The sequence below is a fragment of the Wolffia australiana genome, chromosome 7, assembly GCF_029677425.1.
Source record: "Wolffia australiana isolate 7733 chromosome 7, ASM2967742v1".
Taxonomy (NCBI): domain Eukaryota; kingdom Viridiplantae; phylum Streptophyta; class Magnoliopsida; order Alismatales; family Araceae; genus Wolffia; species Wolffia australiana.
Window position 1 is genome coordinate 14247949 of NC_135841.1, and position 24175 is coordinate 14272123.

General features: G+C 39.9%; 4 protein-coding genes across 4 annotated transcripts; 3 read left to right on the forward strand and 1 right to left on the reverse strand.

Moving 5' to 3' along the window:
* Positions 1–16102: 16102 nt before the first annotated feature.
* TIC20-II (chloroplast import component Tic20-II) lies at positions 16103–16900 on the forward strand. The gene has a single exon (XM_078579093.1). The coding sequence runs from the start codon at positions 16142–16144 to the stop codon at positions 16757–16759; it is 618 nt and encodes a 205-aa protein (XP_078435219.1). The 5' UTR covers positions 16103–16141; the 3' UTR covers positions 16760–16900.
* Positions 16901–17101: 201 nt separating this feature from the next.
* On the forward strand, positions 17102–18828 carry LOC144706175 (FKBP-like peptidyl-prolyl cis-trans isomerase family protein). The gene is made up of 6 exons (XM_078579091.1): positions 17102–17258; positions 17579–17859; positions 18180–18263; positions 18339–18388; positions 18454–18577; positions 18661–18828. The coding sequence occupies exons 1-6, from the start codon at positions 17210–17212 to the stop codon at positions 18781–18783; spliced, it is 711 nt and encodes a 236-aa protein (XP_078435217.1). The 5' UTR covers positions 17102–17209; the 3' UTR covers positions 18784–18828.
* LOC144706177 (uncharacterized) lies at positions 18791–19373 on the reverse strand. The gene has a single exon (XM_078579094.1). The coding sequence runs from the start codon at positions 19362–19364 to the stop codon at positions 18870–18872; it is 495 nt and encodes a 164-aa protein (XP_078435220.1). The 5' UTR covers positions 19365–19373; the 3' UTR covers positions 18791–18869.
* Positions 19370–22240, forward strand: LOC144706174 (uncharacterized). Its single transcript, XM_078579090.1, has 3 exons — positions 19370–20322; positions 20870–21256; positions 21584–22240. Exons 1-3 carry the CDS (start codon positions 20002–20004, stop codon positions 21611–21613), a joined length of 738 nt encoding a protein of 245 aa, XP_078435216.1. The 5' UTR covers positions 19370–20001; the 3' UTR covers positions 21614–22240.
* Positions 22241–24175: the final 1935 nt, after the last annotated feature.

Below are 24175 nucleotides of genomic sequence, written 5' to 3' on the forward strand. Positions count from 1 at the left end.
GATCTCAAACTCAATAAATGCGATGCTATAATCAAAAGAGAAAAGAAGAAAAAAGAGAAAGAGAAAAGTCAAAAAGTGTGACAGTACACGTGGTGAACATGTGTAGTACTACAACTGGTTAAAAATCACAGTGATGCTGATGTGGAGTGAAAAAATGCATTTCCACATCAGGAAATCACTAAATGATTGATGCTTTTCTGGAAAAAATGACACGCGTTAGTTTGTCATTTAATAGAAAAAGAATAAAAAGAAGAAATAAGAGAGAGAGAAGATGACATGGCACGCGACAACACGTTGCCATGTCAGGATTAAATAAGCAGTTGCAAAATGGGCTATCTTTTTCTCCCGAACGAACACGTGGCGCTCCTAGAGTAGGTGATCAAGAAAGATGAGGCATCATATTCTCCCGTACAATATCCAATCATACCTTACCACCTTCATGTCACCATCTTGTCTAATCATTTACCTTATATGACTCGCTCTTTACCTCGCGCCCTTGATTCCTCGCGTTATTGTCACTTCATTCTCGCAATTGCTTGATCTTCTCAAATCATAATTTTACTATATATTAACTGTTATCATCATCATAATTATAATATTAGTTATTAGTATCTTGCCTCACATTTTCTCATTACTTGACTCTGTATTTTATACATACCTCATGTCACCACAATAATTACTATTTTTAAGAATATTAAATCTTTAGTCACCGTTTAATCACTGTGGCAATGATTTATACTCATCACTAGATAAAATTACTAAGTGAATACAAGTTTATATTTTTATTGAATAATGTCAAAAACACCAACAAAGAATGAAAACTCCAAATTTTGACATTATCAATAACCACCCAATCTCTCCTCCTGTCTTTTCTCATCATACTCTTCGAAAGCTTAAAAAATTGATTGTAGGTTGTTTCATCGTTGTCCACTCTGCCTTGACTTTGGCACACATTCTAGTAGTACTATTTCCTCCTTAGATTGTAGGTGTTACTATAGTTTGTGATGGAGATGATGCAGCTGAAGGGATGTAGGCCAATGTAGTTATATTGGCCAATGTAGTCATCACCTTGAAGTTATATTGGGAATGATGTTTCTCAATTGAGAGCTTTGGTCATATATATCTGATCATTGGCTCGTCATCATCAACAAGAAAATATATAAAATACAAAAATCGTAACCAGATCCCATTGGACAATCCAACAATTTGGAACAATACATATGACATATCGAATGCCAGACTAGAGAAGTGAGATGATGTTGATTTGATGGTTGTTCAAAAGTTTGTTACTATGGATAATGACATGAGAGTCTCTCGTGATGAGTGGAAGATGTTGTCTGCCTTCTGAAACATCATAGGGCTATTTGATAGAATGATAAACTTTGTTAGTGGCTTGAAGACAATGAGACTCATGGAAATCCCTTGCATTCTAAAGATGTTGACGATGCCTCTTGACGTTTTTCTAGTAAAAATTTTTGCATCCATCATCTTTCCCTTAGGTAGAGAGATGACCCCTAGGCAAGTCACATTGATCTAAGAAGCCTGAGACCGTACGAAAAAGCTACTAAAGTATGAGATAATGATATCAAAGAACCATGGAACCATATGAATGGCTAATCTGGACCCTTTAAACAAAGGTTCATCACTGGATCCTGTTGAGTCATGGCCATAAAGTGAAGCTTGGAAAAATTTTCCCAAGAAGCCAAAGCTAAAATCAATCTAAATTGATCTCTAAAACAAATCAAACTTTTTTTTTACCTTGTGGGGAACTTTTTACACCCTTGAGTTTTTCTTTGGGAGTGTGTTTTGAAGTATCCTATCTCTAGAAATAACTACGTGATTAAGGGACCCTTGGGTTTCCACTTCTTCTTCTCTAACTTTCTTGAAAACCTTGTTGATCTTCTCACCGTCAATACTCTCTTTTGGTTGGGGGAGAAAGAAAGAAGAAAAAAGGGGGAGGGCAGCTCAAGCTAGCCTGGGAGCCTTAAATGGGTGCCCCTCTTATATTTATACTTTAATTAAAACTTGTCTCAAAATTTCATTATATTAAGTATATCCACCAATGTCATTTAATCTTATGCATTTGACCTTCTAGGCCCATAAATCATTCTAGTTAATAACTTAAATGACACAATAATAATTATTAGACAACCTTATTAATTAACTATATCAACATATAAATTAATTAACTAATGATTAATTTAACTCAATCGATATTTTAATTTTTTAGCCTATGTTGTGCCAAGATATACCTCATGTTCTAAAAGATAAATATCAAATGAACTCTCTAATGGAACCTTTACTGTCATTGGTTATCATATAAGTATAATCCTTCATTGGCATGAGACTCTCAAAGGACTTTGGGTATGATTAATCATCAAACCCTAATCCATCATTTAGTTAGTACTGATGCATAATGAGGATCATTAAAGAAAGATGTCTAAAATATTCTCACTGTACTAGGCACATATTTAACTATATTGTCTTTTTAAAGTCAATCTCATCTTATATCAAGGGTGGATGATCCCATCTTTATCACTCAATTATAAGCATCTACTTCTTACTATTGGGTTCTACAGGCCTTGATCTGAATAAACAATTCAAAATGATCCACAATGGAAGACATCAACAAAATGGTAATGGCATCATTAAAATCATTAATGGCACCTGAGATTTCTTGGATCCTTGAGCGAGACGAGTCAAGCTAATCAAATGTGCAGCCTCTAGAAGTATCCATACAATCCTCAGCATGTCAAATCTCCTCCTTCACCCTTGTGAACTCTGTTAACCCTCCGTCGTCATTGTTACGCCCTCCTGATTACATCCGGAGTGGAGAGGAGGTGTGTAGGGAAGGGAGAAGAAGGGGAAGGCCCCTGAACAATCCTGGCCTGGATGAATTTTGTTCAAGGCCTTCCCTTATTTATACTAAGTGTGTATTTTTTGTAAAAACCCCAAACATAAGTATATCTTTCGACGTCCAGAGACCATTTACGTATGACCTATTAGGCCCATGTATCCCTCTAGTGAATGACTCCAACGGCCCAATAACCTTTATTGGCCTTCAAAATTAATTAACCATATCATCATATAAATTATTTACTTTTGGAACGATTTAACCCGATTGATAGGTTGAGGTTTCAACACGTGGGGTGCCAATCTACACCTCGTGCACAAGAAGATACACATGACTATGTATCGACTCACTCATGGAACTTGTTTGTCATTGGTTACCATGTATGTATAGTTCCTCATCCACTTGTCGCTCCTAGGATGACTTAGGGTATGCTCAACTGTCGAACCCTAATTGGTCACCTGAGTTAGTACTGATGCATTTGGAAATCATCGGAGAACTCATTTTCTTGATATTTCACTACCTTGGCCAAAGATTTCATCTCATCGTCTTCCTTGAGCTGTCATCTCTTATACCGAGGGTGGACTTCTTGACCATTCAATAGTCTTCGTGAACTTCTTGATGCACCCAAACTAAGACTATTTAGAATCCCATGATTAGAAACCTGTAGATCATAGTCAAAGTACAACTATCCATCCACAAGACGTCTTTGGCGTCTCAAGTCTACGAACTACTTACACATCAGACCTGAATGAACCTAATTGACAGTATAATATCATTCAGGAACTCATACATATCAATTAAGTGAACTCGTTCCACTAAAGAGCATCCATTATTTATCTATAGTGTCTCCACATAAATGGATATAAGAACGCCCATACTCATCATATGAGTGAGGCTAGAGAGTATTATTCTATCCAGATACTTCGATGTCCTTCTCAAGTATCCTTCAAATAGGAATATTTAGAACACATGCTTAAAGACTAATGATCTTTGTATTACGATCTCATCATAATTCACTAAGTCTGATCATGTATTCATGGACTTCATAATAAGCATCACACAAGCATTATAATGAATATGTTGTATTAATGAACATGGAACGAGATATGGAATGTGTGATCGGCTTTCCAACGACATATATTTCCATCATTTACTATATCCAAGATAAGAGTTATATGAATCCCATGATTATACACCCCAAGTCATAGTCATAATATAGTCATCTATCCACACGATATGCTTGTTATCTCATGTCAACAGATCACTTATACAAGCATGACATGAATCAACTTGATTTGCACTTAGGTATTAGTACCATTGAGAGATTTATGTGGATCAAGTCAGTGAACTATTTCTCTAAAAAGTACCCACCATCTATCCTTAGTGCCTTGACACTAATCAACCCTATTTATCATATAATTAGGATCCGATAGTCCTATTCGATCAGAATAATTTAATGTCCATCTCGATTATCCATCAAATAGGGATACTCATAATACAAGTTAAAGAGTAGAGATCAATGTATTATAATCTCATCACTATTCATTTGGTCACTTCACATATTCATGGAATTCATTATAAAATTGCACATTGTTGTCTTCAGACACTCCCCTTGATCCACCTACCTAAACCCAAGCTGTTAGAGACAAAACACCAAAAAACTTCTCTTATTTTTTTTCAATCGTAGAACCCCAATATTTATATTGGGTTACAATGTTATTGGGTCTGAAGGACCCAATATGATGGATCCAATAAGATAGATTCCTTAAGGGCATTTCTACAATACTAGAACTTCCATGGTTATAACAGAAAGAAAGACAAGAAATAACAAAATTCATGTATCTTCTAACCTCAACCTAGGAGGTAAATATTCTGAAGTCCCAACTTGCCAACTAGCCTGTGAAATGTGCTCCCAGCCAACCCCTTTGTAAAGATATCAGCCACTTGATTGGTTGATGGCACAAACTGCATCTTCACACTACCCTTGTCGATCTTCTCCTAGATAAAGTGCTTATCTATCTCAACATGTTTGGTACGATCATGTTGAAAAAGATTATGAGCAATGTCAATAGCAACCTTGCTGTCACAATGTAGTATGACAGGTTTGTCTTGGGGTAATTTTAAATCCATAAGGATTCCCCTAATCCACAAAGCTTCACAAATCCCTTAGGCAACTGCTCGAAATTCTTCTTCGGTGCAGGACCTGACAACCACATCTTGCTTCTTGTTTCTCCAAGTTACCAAGCTCCCCCAATGAATGCGCAATATCCTGATGTTTATTTCCAGTCCACGACAAACCCTCCATAGTCTGTATCAATCTACACTTCTAGAGAAATGTCACCTTCTTTCCTGAGTAGCACGCCTTGTCCCACTATACCTTTCACGTAGGCTAGTACTCAGTGAGCAATGCTCATTTGTGCTTCTTTTTGGTTTTGCATGAACTGGCTTAAGGTCCCAACAACAAAAGAGATATCTGGCCTAGTATGGCTTAGATATATGAGTTTTCCAATCAACCTTTGATATTGATCTCTGTTCACAAGACTGTCATCTTCACAGCTTCCAAGTTTCATATTTGGGTGAATAGGAATAGTGGTTGGTTTACAGTCCAACATATTTGTCTCTTTTAACAGATCAAGTGTATATTTTCTCTGAGAGATGAACACTCCTTCAGAGTAAGCAATTTCAATGCCCAGAAAATGTCTCAGAAGGCCAAGAGACTTGATGTCAAACAATTTTGATAACTGAGTGCTCAAATTATGGATATCTACCTTGTCATCACCAGTGATGATAATATCATCAACATACACTAGCAGTGCTACCACCCCCCCTAAAGTGGTATGCCAAAGAAATAGAGTATGATCCCAATTACTTTGCTTATATCCCAGATCTTTCATAGCCAGAGAGAATTTGCCAAACCATACGCGCGGAGACTGCTTTAGACCATATAGTGCTTTCTTCAATCGGCATACCTTCTTCTCCGTTGTCTGAGGGAAATACCCAAGTGGTAGCTCCATGAAGATCTCTTCCTCTAGATCGCCATGAAGAAACACATTCTTCACATCAAACTGTCGTAACTGCCATCCTGATTTTTCTGCCACTCCTATCAATATACGCATCGTGTTCAATTTTGCTACAGGGGCAAATGTCTCACCACAATCAATTCCACATGATTTGGTGTAGCCCTTAGCCACTCGCCTGGCTTTATAGCGTTCTAGTGACCCAACTGAATGGTACTTGATGGTATACACCTATTTACACCCAATAATTTACCTGTTTCATGGTACTGGAACCACTTCCAAGTTATTTTGCTCTAGTGCTTCCATTTCCAGGTCTGTTGCTTCTTTCCACTTCAAGTCTTTCATAGCCTCTTCCACAGATCTCGATATACCATCCTCATCTAAGTGGGAGATAAATGCTCGATAAGGAGGAGTGAGTTTCTCATAACTAGCAACATAGAATATTGGATACTTGCTGCTCTAGGTGCATGATCTCTTGCCCTTCCTCAAGGCCATTGGCCAGCCCAAACCATCATCCTGTATATAGTTTTCCCCTTGTCCATCATCGTATATGCTTGGTGGCTCTGTAGAGGACTCATTTGGTGCAACACTTTGCATCCGCTCCTGGTTGGAGTTGTTAGGATTTGTCTGGGGGCCATTAGGTTCTGGGCTTACATCAATAGAATTATGTATCTCTAGTACTCTGTCTTCCTCATAGGCATCCCTCAATAGTGTGATTTCCGACTGGACATCAAGTTCCCCTCAGCACTGGTATATTGTTTTCCTGGAATGAAATGTAATACATCTCTTCTTCTAGGAAGGTAACATCAGAAGAGATAAAGAATTTCCCTAGTCCAGGGTGATAACATTTGAACCATTCTGGGTTTGAGAAAATTTGCTTCCTGGACTTTGAACATGCACATATGCTGTACACCCAAATACCTTGAGAGGTAGGCTTGAGTGCAAATTCAATTCTGGAAAATATTTAGTCATTAGCTCTTAGAAGGCAGCTGATTGATAAGATATACTAAGGTTAACATAGCATCTACCTAGGAATGAGTTGGAACATGTCCATGAAATAATACAATCCTGGCTGTAGACATAATATGTCCGATTTTTCTCTCTGCAATTCCATTTTACTGGGAGTGTTTACACAAGACGATTCATGTATAATGCCGTGGTCCAAGAAAAATCGGTCCAATACATTGTTGAAATAGTCCTTGGAGTTGTCTGAGTGGAATTTCTTGATTGAGACTCGATATTGATTCTTGATTATAAGGACAAAGTCCTGAATTAACCTGGGCACTTCTGACTTGTTTTTGAACAAATGAACCCATGTGGTCCTTGTGCAGTCATCTACCAAAATTAAGAACCACCTTTTTCTTGTGATAGAGGGAGTCCTGCATGGCCCCCATATATCACTATGGACAAGCATAAAGGGTGAGCTACTTTGCTCACTGGTTCCAGGAAAATTTGCCCTTTTATGCTTCCCATATTGGCATGCATCACAAAACATCTTAGTAGCATCAGAATGTTTAACAAAAGATGGGAACATTTTCCCCAAAATTTCAAAGGATGGATGCCCTAAACGAAAATGCAGCAACTTTATCAGCTTGAACTTCTCAGGTTCTTTGTTTTCTTCAAGCTCTGGTTCCAGGCTTCCCACCAACATGGAACCACCAAGATCATCTTCACTTTGAAGAAGCCCATTCCTCAGCTTAACTGATCCAATCCTTTAGTTGAGGACCTTGTCAAATATTAAACAACCATCAGAATCCAGTATTAATGAGCATTTGATATCTTTTATCAGTCTTTGAGGAAATATAAGATGTGCCTTAAGTTTTGGCCCATGTAAAACATCTTTTAGAAATCCCAGTGGCCTGATAAAAACAGAGCCAATCCCAACAATGGGGAGTATGGAATCACATAGCGAATAATGAAAGAAGACTGATCGGTGAGGAGTCATATGGTCCATTGTGCCAGTATCAATTACCCAGTCCATTCTCAAATGAGATGATGATAAGAAGATAGATGATATAAAATGTTCACCTGATTTAGCAAGTGATGTAGAACCAAGCATATTCTCGAGCCTTTCAATTTTCTCCCTAAGACTTCCTATCTCATCCCCTAGGTTCTTCACACATTGTCTCTTCTCATCAGAGCCCTCATCTTCAAAGTCATCTTTTGCCACATCTTGGTAAGTAGTCGTGTTCGCTTGGACTAGTCAAGATGGCTTTCCATTCAACTTCCAGCACTAATCGATGTTGTGGTTCCTATTCTTACAGTACTTGTAGAAAAATCCGTCTCTAGGTTGCCATTTTGGAGATTGTTGATCTCTTTGGGATGGTGCTTGCTTTGACAGTTTTTGTTGCACAGTTTTGGTCACTAGGCCTGTACCATTTTCCCCTGCAATGGTTCTAACACTACTCCCAATCTGTCTTCTTCGCCACACATTTGTTTGATTTCTTCTTCTAGGTCAGGCACCTTCTCTCTATTCAAAAGTTGGCTTCCCACTGCTTCATATTCCATATTCAGACGCATCAGAAACTTGGAGAGCCTGTATTTCATAACATAGCCTCTCTCCTCCGAATTTGGATTTTTAACAGGACAATAATGATCAATTTCGCTCCAAATGGCTTGCAGTTGGTTGGCATATGCAGCCACAGTCTTCTCTCCTTGCACCAGGTTAGCTGCTTTTGTTACCAGGCTGTAAATACGCTAATTTCATCCTTTGGAACTCCCTTTGTGAGCTTGATCCCATATCTCCTTAGCAATCTTCGGGAGCAAGAAGTTTTTATACTCCTCTCCAGCCATGCAACTCAAGAACCAAGCTCAAATCAGAGCATCTTCCTTCTTCCAAACCTTGTAGCCCTCTTCCATTGGATCACTAATAGTATAAAGATGATCTAAAAGATCATTTTCTTCCATAATAAGTTCAATAAATTGGCTCTAGTGTAGAACATTAGAATGGATCTGGATTACCTAGGAAAACTATTTGAGTTGTTTTGTCATACATCTGGTGAGCCTCTTGGGCCCTACGGCTACTCTGACTCTTCCCGGGTCCCGTTCTCTCTTCTTTATCACCCATTGTAGACCTCAGATACTCCAACCATAATATCTCTCCTTCAAGAACCCATCATAGTCACAGTTTGGACTGTGCGGAATGGGAGAGCGATCTGGAGATGCTGAGCTGGTTGGAGACAACAAGCTGGCTGGAGACAGTAGGGCAATATCACTCTCAACAGAGCTCTAATACCATGTTGTCTTCAGACACTCCCCTAGATCCACATGCCTAAACCCTATCTGCTAGAGACAAAACACCAAAAAAAATTTATTTTTTTCAATCGTAGAACCCCAATATTTATATTGGGTTACAATGTTATTGGGTCTCAGGGACCCAATACGATGGATCCAATAAGATCGATTCCATAAGGTACAATATTGGAACTTTCAGGGTTATAACAGAAAGAAATACAAGAAATAAGAAATCCAGGTATCTTCTGACACACATAAATAATAATGGATGAATATTTATTTCAATCGATTTAAACAAAACATGGTGTGATGGATGGCTTGACTGCCACATCATATCGATCAGATCCTAGTGTCCATGATGACACATTGGTGTTTGTGTGATGACTATTACTTCTTGGTAGGTACCTCGATGCATCCTCAAGTGGCCATGAAGAAGATGTATGGCTCACCAGACTTATTGGTCAATACCCCTTAGGGAAAGAGAATGAGTTCCATCCCCAATTGAAAAATTGGAAAGTTACCTCCTAATATTAGATTAGTTGTCTTTCCTCTCTATTGGGTCTAAATTTACCATCAACTAGATTCACTTGCTTATAATTTTTATTTTGAATATGCGACCAGTGCCCCAATGAAGCGTGTTCCCTAGTTGGGTGTGTTGTAACCCCATTCAAGTGTTGGTTGCATTTCAAGAATTCAGGACTTCGTTCAGAAATTAGTGTCAATAAAAGACATTAATGCTTAGAAAACAATATCTAATATTGTACATAAAAAAATTATGTAACAAAAATATCTGAAATGTAAGCTACTGATCTACCATAGCCTTATTTTTAATTTGTATAAATATTATTTACATCATCCACAATTACTTATTCTTATTCATAAATGAATATACTGAAATTATTATTACTGTGTTTGATGTCCCCTTTAAATGATTTCTTCTTACTCCAAAACTTATATTGGTCATAGCCTCATAGTTGTTTTACAATTCCTACCATGTTCACCAATATAGAATTCATTACATTTAGGTTCACATTCGAACATGTTATGTTGCATACTTTATTTAAAGATAATTAATTTATATCATTTTTTTACCACCCAAAACATATTAATGTCTCACTCAATGGGGTTTAAGAGCTATTATTTTTTCAGAATCCTCTATATTTTCATAGAACCTAAAAACTAATTAAAAATTATTATTTTTTAACTTCGTACTTGGAACATTTTATCTCCCATTTATTCTAAACATAAACCAATTTATTTTCAATTTATTCTGATGTTTTCAGAACTGTCACCACCATCATCCTCACGTGTCATTGGTCAAGACCCTTGTCATCCATCACATCATTGCCAAGTAGGATATATTCACACCTTGTCAATGTGATAGACTCCCAAATACATCCTATCAAGTCTTTGTATTGCATCACGTCTTTATTGACATGATGGAGTACATATCAGACAATGGTTATTGAACCCTATTTCTAGCTATTATTGGACACGCATGCATCCATGTCAGCCTTTTACTGTATGAATCCAATTAAATGGTGACAAAATGATTTCCAGTAAAATATTTATATTGACATCCTCCAAGTGCCTTAACCATGGGCTCCATGTTCCCTTCTGATAGAAATTTTTTTACTAGACATCGAGTCATGACTGTTCCTTCAAGATGCGATAAAATCTTCCACTTATAGTTCTTACCCTGAGTCTGAGAATATTTGATGATTGTGGGTCAAAAGGTAGCTGTAAGGTTATTTTCTCTATGTATTTCTGTGCCTAAACATAATGCCACTAATTTTGTAAACTCACAGCATTGAGGACCTCTTGTACTGCAGCCTCATCATCTGTCGTACATGAAATAGAGTCCTAACCGAGGATTATCAGCCTAATAACACATTCACTTAAATACCCATCGTTATAATTGAACAAATTATAATTATGTATTTAATTTTTCATTGATAAGTGTGTTAAATTAATAATATATATAAGTAATTTCCTCTTAAAAACATGCTAATATTTTCATAATAAAGGGTTGTCTCCATTGGGAACAAGGACTAGGGAACTAATGAATTTTAATTAGTGATTAGGGGATGGAAGGGATACTTTTAATATAAGAATTATAGTGAGACAAGAAGGTTTAAAATAATAATAGTATACATTAGAATATATGGGAAATATATAGCATATATAGGTAAGGGATATGTGCAATAATTATTGTATATAACTATTTATATGTGGAATAAGGGGGATTGGTGAATGATGAGAAATGATGACCAGTGAAATGCATGTGCATGACGATGGATGGATGGATTGGATGCATAAATATGGATGGACTGGTATAATATTCAGATAGGATCAAGACAATTTGAGGCCGTAGGAGAGCCCTCTACTTTTGTTCTGCCCTCCCACTTTAATCAATGATTTGCACCAATAAATTTCATTGATATTAAACTCAATTTCTTTCACTAGGCCTACTAATATGCTGTCGAATTTAAGATAATTTGTATATGAATATGTGGATCTATTTATAGATAAAAAGGTATGGATGTGTATAGGAGATAGAGTACAATTTACCCTAAAAGCTTTAACTTGTACCTCCTTTTCAATATTTAGATATTTTGTTTTGAACTTGAATCCTTTGATTTTTTATTTTTTCTCATCATCAGGTAATGTACGAAATTTCCTGTGCATTGAAGAATACTTAGCTTCGTCAAATATTCTGCCATGATTTTTTGACTTTAGTTACCAATCTGGCTTGTCTATTTCATTCAAAAGCATGTCCTCAATTTCTTCAAAATCAAAGTAAATGATTGACATGTACCCAAAATTTTCCTCCATCGACAATTCTCGTGCTCCCTCATATTTATGAAAAGAGATTTATTGCTTCAATTACATTCTCCTATGTTGAATCATGCTTCACCATGTGTGTGTTCATGTTTCATCCAAAAGTATTATCGTTTTAATTTTTGAATTTTCATGATGACATGTATCCTGCTTTCCAATCAAATTTATCATAATTTCAGTCTACATAATTTCCTGTGATACGATGTGTCTAACACATTCTATGAATATTTATTATGGATTCAGTCGACAAGTTCTTTCACACTAACATGTGTTCCTAAGTATCTTAAAAGGATGAGTACTTACTATATTATAAGTGCATTATGATATTGTGGATTGTGATGCCATAGTGGCATCTTTTCTCAATGATTAGCACAATTAAACATTGGACCTAGCCCTAGATTGGCTACATGAATGAATAAATCAGATTATAATGCGTGGCGTGATGTCATTAAAACTCGGTAAATGGCATCTTAAATTTAAAATCATTTTAACAAATCTCTAAAATGTATTTCTATCTAAAAAAACTTTTTGACCAAATGTAATATTAGAATTTTCATTAAAATATCAAAAATCCATTAAAAATCAGACTATTATTCTAAAAATATATTTAATCATTTTAATTTTTAAAAAGACGCGCATATTTGATATGATTTAATAATTAGCATGTTAGCAATACTCATAAATAATTATACAAGTGTAATTTGTTGCAAATATGTGTAGTCCACCAGATGATCACACAGGCCACATATATTTCAATATCCTATGATCCATTATATTCATCAGAATGTAGGGGTGATTCTTATAAATAAATTCAACGAGTGCATGCAATGAACAAAATTTTTTTAATGAAATCATACTAAAGTGATTCATATGATTGAATGAGAATCTAGAAGGATATTTAATATCCAGAAAGACTATCAATCTCAAGTTCTTATCCTTTAGTGAGTATGGGAAACCTTGTGGCCATTAGTGTGTAAACACTAACGACATATAGTGGATGCTCTTTGGGGAAAGAGTTTACTGAATTAATTTGCATAATTCTCTTAATGGTATTATCTAACTGTCAACAAAGTTTTAGCATTTATTTAGTTATTATGTGGTCATTTAATGTAAGATACCAAAGAATATTATGGATGGAAGGTTCTGTTTTGTAATATGACATTTGAATTATTAACCATGGGATACCATACTTTCTTATCTTAGATGCAGAAAAAAGTATAAAAATGTGATTGTGTTGTCAAGATGGGATTTTTTGCCCTTGTTATTAGAGGAGACAGCTCAAGGGATACAATACGATAGATTCCATGGCTAATGTAGTAAAAAAATTATCTAATGATTTTGTCCACACATCAATACTAACCAGAGCTCTTGATCAGACTTTGATGATTAACCATACCCTATGTCATTTAGGAGTCTCGAGCAGAAGAAGGATCATACACATGGTCACTAATGATGGTAAATGTTCCATGAGACAGTTATCATGCTCTTTTTTTCTTATAGAGCATGAGGTGTAGCTTAGCACCCCATAGGCTAACAATTCATCATATGCATTAGTTTAAAATCATTGTTGATTAATTAATACGTGTAGATATAGTGAATCAATAAAAACGGATATAAAATTTATTAGGCCTATGAGTAATTCAATAAATTCACAAGTGGGACAAAGCACCACATATATCAGATTTTTGACGATAGTGGATATACTCTGTGTTTGGCAACTTTTATGAAATTTTCTCCAGGATGGTGGCTTTTATGAAATTTTTATAGGGATTTAAATAAAATTTTTCAAGACAATATAAATTGGGGAGGGCACCCAATTTTTGACACCAACGCCTGTAAATTTTTAGTATTCTTTCCTCTCAGACTCTTCCCAAGTTCTGTTTCATATGAGAGTGGATGGTGATGAAATCATCTTTTTGGTAATCCAGTTTGATGTAATGATGAGGAAATATAATGCTCTGGAGATCTGATGGATATATCAAGTCTAGACATTTTAAGGCCTCAAAAAGACTCATCCAAGGAGCCAAGAAATCGTGAATTGGATTTGTGGAACAGTGATGTTATCATTCGTGTTTTCAGCTTTAAAATTTGTGTTCAATTCAGTCTTCCATGGAAAAATTGATTTTGGATGAAGTTGACTGAGACCATGAACTCCAACATCTATCTCTGGGAAGTTCTTATTGAATAAATTATGTCCCAATAAGCAAGGCTCGAAGGGGGACCTTCTATTTACACACCAAAGTTATTACCCAGTTTATGGGGACATCATATGTAGAATGAGTGTTGTGTATGATTATCCCTAAGAGAAGATTGAGCTTTGTTCAATAGTTGGTCCATTTTTTCTACTCATAGCACACTTGGAGCTCCCTATAATACACATATATATGTATTCCGGGTAAAAAACCATTTGGTTACATGATAAATACTACTCAGTACTTCACTCAGAACACAAATATTAAAAATGAAATATTAGGGAGCGACTTTTTTCTATGGAAAAAAATGACGTTTGACCTACAATTTTCCACCCAGGTCCTTTGTCATTCACAAAGGACCACATCCTACGACTCCATTGAATCTTTGTGTGGCAGATTTTGAGTTAACATATCTTTATGGACACAAGATTCAGAAAGCTTTGAGACAAATATTTGAATCCCATTTAAACGTTGAACATGTATCAATCAGAAGCTGTTGGACCTTTTAGTCTTGAAGATGTAAAACATGAGATAAAATGATCTGTAAAACATGAATTATAAATGAAAAAAAGGCTTTAAATGTGGATAAGAACTGGCTTGGATTAGAGTTAAACTTATGTCCTTTTGTAAATCATTAAATTAATCCAGTTGGTACCTCCATGCTCTTAGATAGATATATTCACTTTGCCCAAATATCCTTTATACAATTCCCCCAGTTTCCCACACTTTGTGTTTCACTATGTTTATTTCTGGGCCTAAGATATTAAGCTGATAGGAATGGCATGATTTAATTTATTGCATTTTTATTTTATTTTAGGTTACTTTTCTAAAATCATTGATATCCATTAAATAAATAATTATATATTTCCTATGTACCTAGTAATTCATAGACAACTTAGGTTGGTATATAAAAACTAAAATTTTGTCCCAGAACTGGGAGATACTTAAATTACCAATAGCATACTATCACAACTCCCAAGTCACCCAAGCCTACACAAAGATGTAGATGAAATCCAATAAAATCAGTGGAAACCAGTGGGATAATTCTTCCATGGGTTGACCACGAAGACCTCTTTTTGGACATGAAAATCCTTTTTCTTCCACTAAACCTGAATTATTTCTCAACAAAGCTCCAAATATACTATATCAAACCAAACGCATAAAAACTATAAAGTGCTTCACAAATGACATTGAATATCGGCCTCCAAATTTCATGAAGTAACTTTCCACAAATAAATCAAGTCAATAGCAAAAAAATCCAAATAAGTAAAAAACATGCATTACAATTCCCCTCTCAACGTTTCTTAAAATGTAATTCATTCAATTACTATGTTTTTTCCATATATTGTACTTCCTGAAACATCAATATCAGCAAAAACTGCCAGCATATAAGTTTCCAAACTTCCAAATATAGTTCCGGATCGTCTGAGACGTGGACGATGGAAGGAACGGGACGAAGCTTGTCCCGTCCAATAGTCAGAATCAGTGCAGGGACGGGAACGGGATGGTTTTTTCGTCTGAGACCTCCGGACGGGACTATTTTTTTGTGCGAGTGGACGCAAACCATCCCCGTCCATTCGTCTCTGGACAAATTTCCGTCCCAGTTTTTGTCCAACCTCGCGGACGAGATGATTTTTTTGTCTTGGGGCAAAAAAACAGTCCCGTCCGTGTCCTTGCACTAGTATAGTTCCGGATTGTCTGGGACGTGGACGATGGATGGCACGGGAAGAAAATCGTCCCGTCCGATGTTCAGAATCAGTGCAGGGACGCGTATGGGACGGTTTTTTTGTCAGAGACCTCTGGATGTGACTATTTTTTTGTCCGAGTGGACAAAAATCGTCCCGTCTGTTCGTCTCGGACGAATTTCCGTCCCGATTTTCGTCCAACCTCGCGGACGGGACGATTTCAAGATTTACACGAGGACCTCTATAAATACCACCGATCAAGGTCAATTTTTCACTCTCATTAGCGCAGTCTCTGTCGGAGGAAGGAAGCTAATCGCCATGGCGACGGTCTCGCTGCTCCGATTCACGCCGCTGCCTTCTCCCCGGACCCTCGCGAGAGCTCCTCCGCCGCCGGCGATGAAGCTCCGCCACGCTGCCGGGAAATTCTCCACTCGCGGCGGCGGCGCCGCCACCGCCATGTCCTATCAGGGGCCTACCCCTGCCACAGAGCGCCTCTTCTCCTCTCTCGCCTACGCCCTTCCCTTCTTCAACTCCCTCCACTACGGCCGCTTCCTCTTCGCCCGATTCCCCCCCATGGCCCTCGCCATTGAACCCCTGCTCCCCCTGCTTGCCGCCTACCGGGCCGTCCCCTACGCCAGCTTCGTCGCGTTCTTCGCCCTCTACCTCGGCGTCGTCCGAAACCCTAGTTTCAGCCGCTACGTGAGGTTCAATGCTATGCAGGCGGTCGTTCTGGATGTCTTCCTCGCCCTCCCGACGCTGTTCCAGAGGATTCTCGGAACGCCGTCCGGCGGCATCGGGTTTCAGATCCTCGAATGGGGCTACAACGGCATCTTCGTCTTCGCCGTCGCTTCTTTCTTGTACGGCGTCGCCGCCTGCGTCCTCGGCAAGACGCCGTACCTGCCGATCGTGGCGTCGGCGGCGGATCGACAGCTCTGAGCCGTCGAATTCCGTTCTCCGGTGAATTCCTTGTTCTTTCTGTCGGTCGCTTCTTCCGCAAGTCTGAATCTTTGCCTGGTGAGTTGAAAGAATCTCTTCAATTTTTCCTTGGAATCGATCAAAGAACGCGCAAATTGTTCTTGCCCTAGCTTGATCAGCTCAGTTCGGGATAATCAGTCGATTTTCGAACAAGAAACACGCCCCTAATCACGGGAATAGGGGTTTAATCGTCGACCAACGAGCAGGAACGGGTTTTGGACGACGATGACGATGTTCTAAGATTTAGGGTTTACCTTGGGAAGGCCCACCAGTGGTAAAATTAAAATTTACTTGGGTTATGTGGATAAATGATAAGGGATATCAATCAATCGTATAATATTCGAGGGGATTTAAGAGTATGGTCACGGATGACCCGCTCTATCCACGCGAGTTGGGTCGGCTCAAGCGGAGATGGAGGGCATGGCCTCTGCAACCTCTTCGGCTTTCGTTCCCCGTTTAGGTGCGTGACACTCCGAAACAATCCCTCGATTGAATTTCTCCTCCCGATTTTCACGCGCATCATCCTCAATCTAGCATTCGCATTGGTTACCTGAATTCCTCCGATTTTCTCGGCACTCGCATTTCTCGCAATTTTTCGCATTTTTCCGCTGGACATTGATAATCGTTGCGGCACATCAATCTCTTTCGAGCTTTGAAGGTAACGCCGAGCGATCTGGTGCGTTTTTCGTTGTTATTCGGTTGGCGAGAATTGGGGATGGGAATTCGAGAAACGCTGGATCGCGAGAATTGCAGTCTGATCGGGGGAATTGTTCGTCGCAGGTTCTAAATTCGAGAGGCGCCCGATTGGAAAACCTATCTATTATGTCCACGGTAAGATCCAAAAACCCTTATTTCTTCAATGTGCCGCGTCTGGTCAGCAGGCCGCAGTCTCCGGATCCGCACGAAGCGAAAGCTTCGCTGCTGTTGGTCGTCGGAATCTGCTTGGAGCTTCCGTGCTCTCTGGTTTGAGTCTAAGCAGCTCTGAATCCCGCGGCGGAGGACTTCCTCCGGAGGAGAAACCCAAGTTGTGCGATGACGAATGCGAGAAGGAGCTTGAAAATGTGGGTAAAAAAATCACGCACTCTCATCTTCTTCACTTTTTACAAGAAATCAATTTGATTCAAACGCCATTTCTTCCGATTGCCCTCAAATTTCTCTTTTGCATACTTGTCGGCCTCATATTTTGCCTTGAATTGAACTTTTATGCTTCTAAGCTCCTTGAAAGGATCAAAATTGTTTTAATCTTCATTTGGTTTTAATTATTTACAGCATATTTCATGGTCCCCAGTTTTCTTAATCTTCTCTCCTTGGGTCTTTAATCTAGTGCAAACTGAAATTTCTTGCTATTCCGGCTGAAATTTTCTCCGTCGGAGTTTTGCAGGTTCCCATGGTGACTACAGAATCGGGACTGCAGTACAAGGACATAAAGGTCGGGCAAGGCCCCAACCCACCCGTTGGTTATCAGGTAATAATTTCTTCAATAATCTTGTTTTAACTCTTCATTTACAATTTCTCTCTGTCTAAATTGTTCTTCCCGCAGGTGGTGGCGAACTATGTTGCCATGGTGCCATCTGGGCAGATATTCGACAGGTACAACTCCCAGCCGTCCGATTCTCCGACTAACTTTCATCTGATGATTTATCATTGGACGGCAGTTCTTTGGAGAAGGGGCTACCGTATACGTTCCGGGTGGGGTCCGGCCAGGTGATCAAGGGGCTCGATGAGGGGATCCTCGGCATGAAGGTCGGCGGCCGGCGCCGGCTCTACATCCCCGGCTCGGTAAGACCTCCGTTATCGTGTTCCAACGGGGGGTTGAGGGGTTGGGGGGGAGGGGTTCTTATCGTGATCCGCTGTTCCTGCAGTTGGCATTTCCGAAGGGGCTGGCGTCGGCGCCGGGGAGGCCGCGGGTGAGCGCCAACAGCCCGGTCGTGTTCGACGTGAGCTTGGAGTACATCCCCGGGCTCGACTCCGAGGAAGATGAGTAGCGTCGTGTTCTTCAGAAAACGAAGAAGAAACTGAGTTTGAGATGATTCGCGGTACAGAGAGTGGGTCATGGGTCATGGGTGGTTGTTCAGGTCAGGCTGGCGCAGACGGCGGCGGCTAGGCCGACGGCGTAGGCGGCCATTAGGCGAGCCACGGGCTCGAGCCCGGCGCGCGCGGCGAGCCCGAGCCCGGCTATCCCGGCCATCCCCGCCGGGGTCCAGGTGGCGAGGGCTCCGCCCGCGCCGGCCAGGACCGCGGACCGGTACAGCTCGACGGCGAAGGACCGGAACTGGGGCCGGGTAAGACCGCCGGCGCCGGGGCCGGCGACTCGGCGGAGGGCGGCGTCTACGGCCGCCTGCGGCGGCGGCGACGGCGCCCAGCGGCGGACGAGAGGCACGGCGTGGGAGGCGAGGACGAGGGCGTGGAGGCGCGCGGCGCCGTCGGCGAGCTGGTAGCGGCGGACCGCGGGGAAGGCGTGCTGGGCCAGCGCGAGCAGCTCGTCGTAGACCGCGTCGCAGGCCTCTACCAGCTCGCTCGACTCCGCCAGGTTCCTCTCCACCCTCTTCGACACGTTCATCCCCATCTCCTCTCTCTTTCTCTGAGCCGCTACTCTTCTCCGGAGAGGATAAGCTTCGAGACGACCGTCATCCGTCATCGTATCATAATCCGTCATCCATTGCTCGTCATCCGTTATCGATCCTATCATTCCGTCATTTATCACCCCGTCATCCATCATCGTGCCCGTCATCCGTCATCGGTATTCGTCTTCCAGCATCCGTCATTGTCTTCCATCTAGACATGGTTGTCTAGTTCCTTTTGTATAAATTTGTGCGAATTGTTCATTCTAATTTTGTGCTGTTCTATTGTTCGCTTTGGTGTTCTAATTTTGTTCGAATGTGCGAAATTTGTTCTTTTTTGTACAGAAAAAGAACCAAACAGAGAACAAGGCCCTGTGCGGTTCCATCATCGTGTCCGTCTTCCATCATCCGTCATCGTGTCTGTCCCGCCGTTGTTTTTGTTTTCCATCATCCGTCATCGTCTTCCATCATCGTGTCCGTTATCGATATCCGTCATCCGCCAGTGTCTTCGTTGTCCATCTTCCGTCATCCGTCTTCCATATCCTTCATCGTAATGAGGTGCGGTCACCATCCGGTGATTATAACGCTAGGCCGATGCCTATATAACCCCCCTGAGGAGGTATCAGAGTTGGGTTTTTGGCTATGGAGTCTGTCTCTGGTTCTTCGGTCCGGATTGGGAGGTTCGTTGGGCGGCGGGAGTGGCGGGTGAGGTTCTGCGCTCCGGCTAGGGTTAGGTGCGGTCTTCGGGACGCCGGTGCGAGGGGGCAGCTCTGGAGAAGTCGGTTTATATCGACGGAGGCTATTCAGGCGGTGCAAGCGCTGAAGCTCGCTAAGTCGTTGCCGTCGTCGTCGAGTGAATTGGAATTCGTCTTCGACGGTAGGATTAAGCGGTTGTTGAAGGTCGACTTGATTGCCGTGCTTGAGGAGCTTCAACGCCAGAATAAGTGGGATTTAGCGCTGCAGGTAACGCCGCTTCTCGATGGCTGTTGTGGTCGGATGATCATCTTAGCGTCTACATTGAAAAGTCTTGTATTGTTTACGCCGTTAGTCCGATCATTTGCAGTATCCACCCGTAATAAGGAACTTGCAAAAGGGATCTGCTTTTCGTGAAGAGCTTCGTTGTTCCTGACCCCGCTTCACCTTAATTATGATTTAATATTTTGGTAAAATTTATGTATTGGTCGGAGTGGGGATAGCATTTTTTTCTGCATGCCTTCCGAGATTTGAAACATCCGGACATCTCAGAGATAGATATAAAGGCTAGGAATTAGTCGAATGAACCGTCCTCCTTCGTAGTCAAGAGTCTATTGAGATGGGGAAAGCTTGAACCCAATTCGTACAGTGATGAGTATATGCGCAGTTCAGTAGTTCCTCTGGTTTATTGTAAAGCGGAAGTACCCTCAACTTAGAGAAGCAGGCATCAAATACTTGTTGCTCTGTTTTTCTTCTGTTTCTAATTGCTCTCTGGTTTCCATCCCTGCCTCTGAGATTTATTTTTACTGTTCTTTAGGTTTTTCGGTTTATCCGGGGGGAGGTATGGTATGAACCAGATTTACGTCTTTACAGTGACATGATCTACATGGCGGGGAAGAACAAGCTAGTCGAAATCGCTGAGAATCTCTTTGCAGAGATGAAAGAGGAGGGGCTGACACCCGATAGCAGGGCCTACTCCGAGTTAATTGGAGCATTTTTTCAAGCCAACATGGTGGGGAAGGCAATGGAGACGTACAGGGTGATGAAAGAATCTGCTGTAACCCCAACTGAGTTCACTTTCACAATATTGATCAGAAACCTTGAAAAGGCTGAAGAACACGACCTAGCATCTTCTGTCAGAAGAGACTGCGAGATGTTTCTTGACTGCCCGGAAAAATTTCTGAAGGAGGTCGATAAGAAATATGTGAGTAAACCTTCGTTTAGTAAGTTGAGTGAAAGTAACTTTTTGTTAGCATTAGTTTTTAGTTTTTTTCTCGGAAATAAAATTAGGCACCTGCAGAAGTTACCAGATTTGGTAATTGGATGCTAAATCATAGCTATGGTTCCAATTGCAAATCATTTGAAAGCATGGGTTTCCCCATTCCTATCGTAAATCAGAATATTTAAATAGATGAGGCATTACATACTTCGCCTGGGATTTATAACGTTGATTAATGTGCGATAGATGCCGCGTTCCGTTAAGGGGCTGTGTTAGAAGTTGCCTAACTGCCATATTTCTGCTTCTCTGCAGCCAAAGCGAAGATCAATTAAGGTTTTCTGAGGTGCAAAGTATCATGAATCATCGAAGCATTGCTATCCTCGACATCAAAATTGATTATCATCACCCTTTGGTGTCATTACCCTTAGATTGATGGCTACTCTGGTCACCGTTCTATTCAGTGCTGCATCCATGAAGTTATAGTAATCAGCATTGCCAATGGGATTATCAGCTATCTCTGGATTACCACTCATTTACATCTGTTTCGGCTGCACGGTGAATATATCTAGTGTAGGTCCCAAAAGCAGCTTGGCGTTCGAAGAAAGCCGCCTACTGCGTTAGGTAATTCTCGACGGGCTCCATTGATCTGGTATGCGTAGCATTCAATCACTTGTATTCGTTGAGAAGGCTGATCCATGTGCATCTCCTTTTTTTGGTGTTATTGTTCAAGCTCGTCCATCTCAAGTCATTTAACTCTATTCTTATGGTTACTAATTCTACTATACAGTTCGCTCCACTCAACTCCATACTTCTGGAGTTAACTTCATGTTCTCCTCTCGAATGTGGTACCAGTACCCTTTTATGACGGTTATCAGATAGATTTGACTTGCCGTTAACCATTTATTGACTCGACATGTAATATTTTATTTTATAAGATTTTTCGACGAATTTAACTTTCTTGTTTGTCTATACTTTGTAGTGGTTTTTCCATGCCGCATTTTATGTCTCGTAATGTTGTAATTTACTTTTTTATTATTTGATTATATATAATGGGAAAAAGGAGAGCTTTTCTGATAATAGATAGGGAGATTATGCGATCAGGTCGTAACACTTAAGTCACTCATGCCAGAAGAGTAATTTTCCATAGAAAAAATTCTAATCGCAAAATAAACCATATTTAGAATGAATACATTGCCGACGAACGTTATAAATTCAAGGAAAACTGATTATTTGCGGCAGAAAGTTTTTTCAATGCTGCCATGGAATGGAGTTTCTTTTGGGATCTAATCTGCTTGTTGAGCGATAGATTTCATGGCCTGTTACTAAGTCACAGTTCAAATAGATATTCTCGGTTGCAATTTCCATTACAAAACTGTTATATAACACATTGATTCATAAAGTTCTTCCTTAAATGCATGCTAAAAATAGCACTCTTGAAAGGGGGGGGGGGAATGATGAATTTCCTTCTATTAAAAAAAAACATATCTTTGAGAAGGGCCGACTCTGCTTGTTTCAAAGTGCGTTGTATTGAAAGATGTAATTCACACATTATTTTTTTTGTTGAATCACAATCTACCCTATGAATATGCAATCAAGTTCTTATATTTTCTTTCTTTGATGAGGCCAAATGCTTTCGAGTTTGTGGCAAGTCTATCCTCTTTTTCTATCATGTGAAACCTCCTCTTTATGTGGTCCTCTAGATTATTGTCTAATATTCACCGAAAATCAAGTAGGTGAGTCTTTCATAATAACCTACAAGTTAACATACTGTTTAACCGTACTGCAGTCGGTAGGAATGGGGTTCAAAAAAGTTGTTGAATTCAAGGTCTTTATTTAGTTAGATAATATTTTTACAAAGGAATACCCTTACCTACAATAGGTCATCTTGAGTCATGAAGAATGCATGTCAAGGATCACCCGGAATTTCGTTGCTTGCTTTGTCTTTGCTGTCTAGAAAAAATGGAGGAATTGTAATTATATAAGGTTCTGATATTATCAAGTTTTCTTAAATGTTGCGTAATTTCTAGTTTTTAGTAATGTAATATTGGAATTGCTTTTTGACACCATTATATAGAACTTGGTTATCTTCTTCTTTTAAGTGAGATTTTATTAAAAAATCTCAACTGATAGTAAAAAATATCTACTTAGGTTTAAGCGTACATAATGTCAAACTTGCATAAACCCTCTCTCCTCTCCAGCTGCTCTCTGCCCTGAAGCTTTGTCGGCTAGGGTTTTGGCCAAAAACACGCTTAATTCTATTGAACGGGATTGGCCTTTAAAAGGCCATACAAAGTGAGAAGGGCCCCACATCACTTAAACGAAATGGGCCACTTATATCATGTGGCCCATTAGTACATTAAGAAGAGAAAAAGAAAAGAAAAGAAGAAAAATAAAGGCTGTCTAACAGCCCCCCGCAAGTTGGGCATGAATGTTGATCATGCCCAACTTGGAGATGAGTCTCTGGAACTGGGGACCAGGAAAGCCTTTGGTGAAGATGTCAGCAACTTGCTCCAATGACCTCACATATTGGAGTGTGATAACTCCTCCATCAATTTTTTCTTTAATGAAATGCGGATCAATCTCAATGTGCTTTGTCCTATCATGCTGAGCTGGATTCTGAGCAATTGCAATGGCTGATTGATTATCACAGCACAGTTTAATATCCCCTTGGGAGAATAAACTAAGTTCTTCCATGATGCCTTTGATCCAAAGTGCTTCACGTACACCATTTGCTAAGGCTCTGAACTCTGCTTCTGCACTTGAGAGAGCAACTACCTTCTGCTTCTTACTTCGCCATGTCACCAGACTGTTCCCAATAAAAGTACAATAGCCAGAGGTGGATCTTTTGTCTGTTATTGAACCAGCAAAGTCAGCATCAGAATAAATCTTTACTGACACATCTTC